This window comes from Typopeltis vanoorti, chromosome 21, assembly GCF_054136105.1.
Source record: "Typopeltis vanoorti isolate ZY-2024b chromosome 21, IOZ_Tvanoo_1.0, whole genome shotgun sequence".
NCBI lineage: Eukaryota > Metazoa > Arthropoda > Arachnida > Uropygi > Thelyphonidae > Typopeltis > Typopeltis vanoorti.
Genome location: NC_143569.1, coordinates 91,162,619 through 91,171,350, shown reverse-complemented (window position 1 = coordinate 91,171,350; position 8,732 = coordinate 91,162,619). Strand labels below are relative to the sequence as shown.

Genomic DNA, 8,732 nt, shown 5'->3' with positions numbered 1-8,732 from the left:
ATTATCGTTATGCAAATTTTACCAGAATCAGTGCTTGTTTCTCATTTAGCTGTTCATGTTCTTCTAATGCCTTTTTTTCCCTTTCAACTTTGTCCCATCCTCTCGTCGTCTGTCTGATGTTTTGCTTCAGTCTTGTTAATTCATAGTCGATATCTTCGACTATGAATTAGCATAATCATGCCATTCCAGAAATGCATGTCTATGTTCATTGGAACAAGCCATCTTGTTTATATCATAATTTCTCTAGTTTTTATTTCGCACTGTAGTGTGTTCTTCTGAAGTTTTGGGCAATTTAGGTATTACTTTAATATCACAATTATCAACAAAATATCAGAAAATATATCAAATTCTATAATCACACTAAAATCAAAGTAATATTACTATCTTCTTCTTCTGCAGCTTCTCCCACTTAAGTGGGGTCACTGTTTGTAATAGTCTCTTCCACACCTTCCTATCTTGGGCTGTCACCACATCCAAGTTCTTCATCTTTAAGTCCTCTTCTACCAGCTCCTCCCTCCATCTCTTCTTTGGCCACCCACGCATCCGCCTTCCTTGCACATCCATCTGCATGACCCTTATTCCCACATATTCGTCCTCCCTCCTCATTACATGACCAAACCATCTCAACCTTGCCTCCTGTATTTTCGCTTCTAAGTTCGTAACTTTCACTGCTCCCCTGACATAGTCATTTCTTAGACGATCCTTTCTGGTCACACCACACATCCACCTAAGCATTCTCATCTCTGCTACTTCCATCCTGCTGATATTATTTTTCCTCAGGGGCACAGTTTCTATAGCATATGTCATAGCTGGCCTCACTACTGTCCTATAAATTTTGCCTTTCAGATTGATCGCCACCCTCTTATCGCATAACACTCCAGCCATCTCCATCCAGTTCCTCCAACCCACTTGTATCCTGCATCCCACTTCCTTCTCAGCTCCTCCATCTTCTTCCACTGTTGAACCCAAGTATCTAAAGTCTCTCACCTTCCTGATGACATTTCCTTCCAGCTCCAGATCTGTCTCCTGGCCGCCGCCCACTGCGCAACACATATACTCTGTCTTACTTCTGCTCAGTCTCATACCTCTCTCTTCCAGTACTTTTCTCCATCTTTCCAGTTTAGTTCCCGCTTCTTTTCTTGAATCTACACACAACAAGATGTCATCTGCATACAACATTGTCCAAGGCGCATCTTCTCTCACCTCCTCTGTTACCACCTCCATCACAATATTAAACAGAAACGGACTTAATGCTGACCCTTGATGCAAGCCAACTGTTACTTGAAAACTTTCTGTCTGTCCCAAACAGGTCCGAACACTTGTCTTCACATTTCTGTACATTTCCCGCACCAACCTGACATATTTCTCCGGCACCTTCGTCTCCTTCAGACACCTCCAGACTTCTTGCCTTGGCACTCTATCGTATGCTTTCTCCAGATCAATAAATACCAGATGTAGCTCCCTTTGTTTCTCTCAATATTTTTCCATCATCTGCCATTACCCAAAGATAGCATCTGTTGTTGATCTACCAGGCATGAAACCAAATTGTTCCTTTGCAATCTCCACCTCCTTCCTCAATCTACCATCAAGAACTCTTTCTAGGATCTTCATTGTGTGGGACATCAACTTTATTCCTCTGTAATTTTTACAGTCTTGTGCATCCCCTTTACCCTTGTAGATGGGGACAAGAGTACTCTCCCGCCATTCCTCAGGTATATTTTCCTGTTGGCAAACCTTCATGAACAGGTCCCACAGCAGGTCAATTCCCTCTTCCCCCAGTGCCTTCCATGCCTCCAATGGACTTCTGTTGGGGCCCACCGATTTTCCATTCTTTATCCTCTTCATGGCCTCTGTCACTTCCACTCTACTGATGTTCTGCACCATCCCCCTCAGAAGGCTGCCCATCTCCTCTGAGAGTCCTTGCATTTTACTCATTCAAAAGTCCCTGAAAGTATATTTTCCATCTGTTTCTTATGTCCACATCCTTCCATAATACTCTTCCTTCAGCATCTTTGATCTGCCTCACATGTAAGATGCCCATTGCTGCTTTATTTCTACATTTCGCTAGTTGGTAAATTTTTCTCTATCCTTCCTTTGTTTCTAATTGATCATACAGATCTTGATATGCCATGGCTTTTGCCTGTGCCACAACTCTCTTGACTTCTTGCTTTCTCTCTTTGTACACCTCTCTGTCCTCTTCCACTCTTGACTCATCTCACTTCTACTTTGCGTTCCTCTTAGCTGTCACTGCCACTAGAACATCATTATTCCACCACCAACCCTCCTTCTGCTCTCTAATCTTTCCAGATGTCTCACCAAGCACCTCGATTGCACAGCTCAGGATTACTTTTGAATTATGTTTCCACCAATCCTGTACACTTTCCAGTCCATCCGAAATCCTCTCTAACACCCTCTCCCTAAAACGATTCCTCCCATTCTCCTCTTTTAAGTGAAACCACTTAATTGTCTTCATTCCACGGCATCCAGAAGTTCTTATCTTCGATCTTATTTGAAAGTCTGCGAAGAGCAGTCGGTGTTGTTGTGCTACTTGATCTGTTGGAATTAATTAACAAAGTAATATTACTATAAAAACCCTTATTACATAACACTGTCAAGGACTGATCGTGGCAGGGCATACTACTCTAAAACGCAACCCACCATCTCTTCTATCTAATCCTCTTCCATCTACCATCAATAGCACCATCGCCACCACCGCCAATAGTAGTCCAATTATCTATAATTTTCATGAATTCGCAAGGCCTATTTGGCTGTATGCAGGATGAAAAAGTAGAGTTTCCAAGGGGAAACCCTTCTACCACTGTATGAGATCAACTAACTCACCTTGAATTGAAAAATTCCATAAGATTCCTCTCGTCTACAAGAATGGAACTCGGATCTTTTCCAAACGAAGGGAGCACTGTTCCATCGTTCTACTAATTGTGCTATGGAGGTGCTTAATTGTAATTATTATTTGTCACCTTCAGGGAGTCCAAAGACTCATCGAGGGAGGGCATTTATTCTACAACTCTACCTCCACCACTCACAATCCACCAATTGACCATAACTACACCATCGCCATCTATCGCCGACCACAGCCACTAGTATTTCCACAGACAAACAGCGGTGCCCGCAGCCTTTTGGCCGGGGGTGCGGATATGCTAACCACTCGGCCAGCCCGGCTGGCATTAATTATTCTAACAATAATAATGGAATAAAACAATAAAAATCGTTGAATTTAACCTCCTGGGCTTTTTTATTTTTTGTTTATTTATATGGTCCTGAAGTTTTCTAAAGAAGCCAACATACTGGAATTCCAACTTCTGTTATACCGCTTTTCCACGATGGCCACGTTCTGATGCTCGAAGTGCTCGGTGAACAAAACGAAAGATTCCAAGTTGTTTAGGAAGAACTTCAGATATTAAAAGGCGAATATCAAGGATATTCGCCTTTTAACGACATATTATTATTATTACGTAACACCTCCGGGGAATTCAAAGACTCATCGAGGGAGGGCACCAACTCTACAACTCTCCGTCTCCACCAAACGTAACCACCTTCATCATCTACACCAACGCCACATATTATACATATAACCCATAGATTTACAGCAATTTAACATTCCATTCATAATATCAACATGATAATCAGATTTGATGTACACAGGTTTAAAAGCAAACCTACTTATACGCCAGCAATCTGATTTTTCGACTTCATTTATTTTTTGTCAAAAAGTAATATCTGCATTTTTGGGCTAATGAAATGCCTTGGTGCTCCACGAGTCGGAGCACCTCGATTGCGACGCAGTCGAAACTCTGAGAAGCGAACGCGGCGACGCCGCGTTCGTTGCATTCGAATGCTATCGAATAAGAGCCTGTGTAGCTCAGTGGATGTGGCGTTTGCCAACCACGGCGCTTGGCCGCACGAAGGAAGACTTGGTTTCGAGTCTAGTCGGCGACTAGAGGAAATTTTTCTAAGCCTTTTTTCGACCGGTTCCCGAGTTAGTCGATCTCTGGCACGGGCAAGCAGGTTTTTCCTCCCGGAAACTTGGGTTTTTCTCCTGTAAACTCAAGAAAATCGACCGTAGAACCCACATTATTTCAGACATTAAATACATTGTGTTAGGGTTAGGGACCACGAGATGGCGGCACATTTGAGCCGTCTCTCTTCACTGAGTACCGCTTAATTAGTGATAGCCTTGGGCCATCTATCTCTGATTGGTACCAGTGGAGATTGAACTGCCCACTCAGTCTCTAAAAGTTAGATAGGGCTAAATGGCCTCGCCTACTCCCCCTATACGGGAATAAAAAAGGCGTTAGCTGATTTTTTTTATTTTTATGAAATATATATTGATCTTTAATTGACCATGATCTAAATAATCTGAACAATGCGTTATTTTATATTAACTGCACTTATTCTTTGGGAATTTATTTATCAATATTTCTTCATTTTTATTATTTAAAGTTTAACAAACTTCAAGTTTAGGTTAATGTAAAGAAGTGGCATGAAAACTTTCTTTTGGAGAGGCGCATTCGAAATATTCATTTCGAACATATTTCTGTTTAACATGGCAACTTTTTTTTTTTTTCTTGGACATTAGGACTGTCTCGCATTTATGTCATATAATATAAACAACTTTAGTACAACATTAATGTAGTTTCTGAAAATTTGTAGGTCATCGATAAAAAGTAATAACATTTTCGTAATCAGCATGCCAAAATATACAAAAGTCACTGGTATTTGTGCGAAGGATGCAACTTGTGTCGATATAGTGTCCAAATAACAAATTTCCCGATTGCTGCAGACAAAGTGTCTACTGCATGAAAGAAGACGTTACTCAGTTTGATGCATCACATCTATTTACCTGGAAGTTGTCCAAGTCTAGCAAGATTATGATTGGTCAGTTTAGGCCACTGGCATCTTGAAGATTTATCCTAAATCCCAGGAAGTAGTACCAAGAGTTAAGTTAGTAACAGCCCTTAAAAAAAATACATGGTCTTCTATTTAATTATCTACTCTTCAATAATGAAATTTTTAATAAAAATCAATATTATTTAAATTGTTATTTAAGTGAGTCATGTTACATGAGTCATGTGTTTATGTTCATGATTGTTGTGGAAATGCTTTTGCACGTGGGTTGACCGCGTGGCGGATGAGAATCGCCATTTTATGGGAGTGAGCCAATCTGGGAATTAAAATTGTATATATTGTATTATATTGCATAGTTTTGGATTAAGAGTCCCGCCGTTTTTTTGGGGTGAGAAAAACATGAGTGATGAAGACAGAGATGTAGACATCGAAAGTGATGTAAGTTTGATCATATTGAGATGTATATGTTTAACGAAACTCTAGTAGACCTTATTTGGAACACGACTGAAGCTTAGTTTGTATTGCTCTAGTCTTAGTACACTAAGCCTAATTTCTCGATGATGGAGAGCATTGCATTTGTTGTTTACTTTCATTTCAGGAGGATGACGTGAGCCTCTCATCTTCAAATTCGAGTTTAAACAAGCACGGAAGCAACCAATTTCAAGGCCAGGTAGTAAGTGACTGGTACTTTTTGTTATCGTATTCTGCTGCGGGTACTACTCGTGGTAATCTCCAAATATTTCTTCAGAATACGAGTAGGAAATTAGAAAAAGAAAGCAAACAAGCAAATAATTTTATATTTAATTTTGTTAGCATATTGCAGTTAATCTAGTCTTCTTAAACATAGGTAACAATTAATTTGGGATTAGAATATTCAAAATTAAGTTTTCTTTGACGATATTACAGAGATTGTTGTCTGTCATATCATCTGTGTTTAGGTTGAAATCATGTGTACTGGCAGTTAAAATAGCATAGCATGATAAATTAGCAAGTTGAATTTGCTCTCTCTCTCTCTCTCTCACAAAGACACAAATTTTCAAATAAGCAAAAAGTCGTGTTCCCATAATAAGGTTCCCATAATAATAATTGTTTTAAGAACATCAAAGCAGTTGATTCGACTAAGTATTCGATGAGGTATTGCAGTTCCGGTATTAACGCGAACTGAAAAAAATACTTAACTTTTAGAAATTTTATCTGAAGAGTTTTGTGTGATATTTGTTATTATTAATATATATATATATATATATATATATAAACAAATATCACAAACAGAACTCGCTTTTCTTTCGTTTCTAATATGAGAATGTTGTTTCAGAATATCTAAGTAATTACATCTCATTTAAACTTTGTTTTTGTTCCTGAAAAACATATAGGGAGTTTTGCTGTGTGGGTGGCAAGCAAATGGCAATGGTAGAATCACTGCGATGGAGTTGGTGTAAGAGTGATCAAGGCAGAAAATATAATGGAACTAAGGCAGTAATTTTGATTAAATTATAAGTATCTGGGATAAGAGGTTCATATACTGATTCTTGGTGAATAAAAGGATTCACTTACTAATGTTTCTGGATTTGCAAAGGCATTTGACAGATTATCTTGTGGTAAATTGGTATGCAAATTGCAAATTGTAGCAAATATTGTTGATAGGAGATTCTAACAAATAAGTTTTTTTGTGTGTATTCTGCCCATTAAAAGTTGTAAACCTGTATTGCATACAGTCTACAACCCTTGTGAAATTATCACCCTGCTTATTTATTGGAAGCACCTCAAGCCTCCAATAAACAAGATCTTACACAACGGGATGGAATTCATCTATCACCTAAAGACATGCATAGACATCCATACTTGCATTGAGATTTGAACCCACAGACTTTTAGCTGGAAAGCAAACATGTTATCCATTCAGCCAACCAGGCTGGCTATGTAAGCAGTTGTGTTTCTGAACAGAATCATTGGGACAGTCTTCTCTGTACTGTTTTTCTCATTGACTACAACCTCAAACTCTTTAAGAAACACATCGATAGATTACTTCTTTCTCCTTAATCACTTACCCACATGTGGCACTGTTGTGTGACATTACAAAAAAAAAAGTACCATAATTGGAATAAAGAGGTACCATAACAGGAATCTCCCAGGAACCGTTGTTTACCCTTATATAGTAATGATAATGTGCATGATTTACAAAGAGGATTCAGGAAAGTTTGAAGCTTAACCATGCATAGATCTTGAGAAATACTTGGGGATTGGAGTGTATTTTTATCAGCAAATAAGATTTGAGCCTTTTTTCATTGTTAGTAAGACACAGTTATAAATCATTAATGTATAGGAAAGAGTATGGGTACAGAGTTCTGAGATATTCTGGCAGTGGTGGGACCACCATAACATATGGTGAACATCCACAAAGGAAACTTTTGATCTAGAGTGTGTAAAGGTAAGTCTGACCATATGTGGCATTCTGATAGATCTGCAGGTGTTACAGAAGGCTGTTGAGGATATCATATACTGAAAGACTTACAAATGATTGGGTATTAGAAAAAATCAGTAGAACTTTAAGGCTCCTATATTGACAGAAGAAAGTTAAAATATTTTGGACACATATTTTGAAAGGATGGAAGGAGGACTTCTCAGAACAGTAATAGAAGGTAAAGTTCCTGGAAAAAGGAAGGGATATTACTATATAGACCATCAATGAGATGGATGGATGGATCGTGTGTGTGGAGTGACTGATCTTCAGAGAGTTGAAGCTTCCAGAAAAGTACACAACAGGACTACATGGTGAGGCGTGGTGTGGCATATCACTGAGCATCGGAATGACCATACGGCATCTGTGGATGTCCAGTGAACATATGAATTTGACAGAGGCTTAATTGGCAATTAAGCCTCTGTCATTTGTCAGACTTGATCAAATGGCCTAGAAATGTCATCATTGACTACACTAGTTGCACCACACCTTTCAGTGTTTGGAGAAACCTCTGTGAAGCAAGAATGGCGAAATCCATAGTAGCAATCACTGATTAATTGATGAATCTCTAGGGCAGGGAAGAAATTGGCTGTTGATGACCTTCTCCATTGTTTTTGAGAGAATTGAAATGAAGGCAATAGGTTGAAAGCTGAATGTAGGCTTGCTTCCATGCAGCAAGGAATGGATAATACAGACTGAGTACTAAATTTTGAAGAACATAGCCAGGAGAATACATCTGGACCGGAAGGCTTATTGATAATCCAAGCTATTAAAGATTCTTCTGATGTCTCTCTAGCAAAACATCACCATAAGTATGCATTGAACTGTTCTTGGTGTAGTAGGAAAAGGTTTGTCACATGTATAAAAGTTGGAAGAGAAGACAGGTAAACCTTATCTTTGTGTGATGTTGTAGTGGCACCATCTAAATGTGAGAAATGGAAGCATGAAAGGCATAATTGCCTGTTGAACAACTAGAAGGCATCACTACTGTATGAGCAGAAGCCTTTTTTCTCTTTCAGAGTTGATTTAGTTTTTTTTTTTTTTTTACAGAAGTTAGAGACTGCATTGTAGGCTGAATCTGCAGTTGAGCTTTTTGATTTTGAGTAACTTGAGATATGCTTGCTTTTTAGCTTGAACTGCTTTGCCAAATTTGGAGAACCAAGACCTGGATAGCTGTCTGGGTTGGTCCACATTCCAGCAAGGGTTATTTGAATTTGGAGCAACTGTGTGAATCAGAAGGTGGAAAGAGTCAGATCATGGAAAGGAGTAGAAAAATTGTGAATGTCATTCCATTTAATATACCATCAGTGTCAAAGGATGTAAGACCAAGTATGGTTGGGTGACAGAACATATGCAGAAGTCTATGTATGATCTGCATTACCAAGAGGAGAATGATGTTGGGATAGGAT

General features: G+C 38.9%; 1 protein-coding gene across 5 annotated transcripts in view; it reads left to right on the top strand.

Moving 5' to 3' along the window:
* The first annotated feature begins 5,121 nt into the window (after positions 1-5,121).
* LOC150095102 (protein max-like) overlaps positions 5,122-8,732 on the top strand; it is a 115,356-nt gene continuing 111,745 nt past the window's right edge. For 3 of the 5 annotated variants that reach the window (XM_090411557.1, XM_090411559.1, XM_090411555.1), the window contains exons 1-2: positions 5,122-5,304; positions 5,465-5,539. In XM_090411557.1, the coding sequence (XP_090267683.1) occupies positions 5,266-5,304; positions 5,465-5,539 (114 nt within the window). In that variant the 5' untranslated portion in view covers positions 5,122-5,265. The remainder of the gene's footprint in view (positions 5,305-5,464; positions 5,540-8,732) is intronic. The other 2 variants (XM_090411556.1, XM_090411558.1) reach the window with 2 other exon arrangements.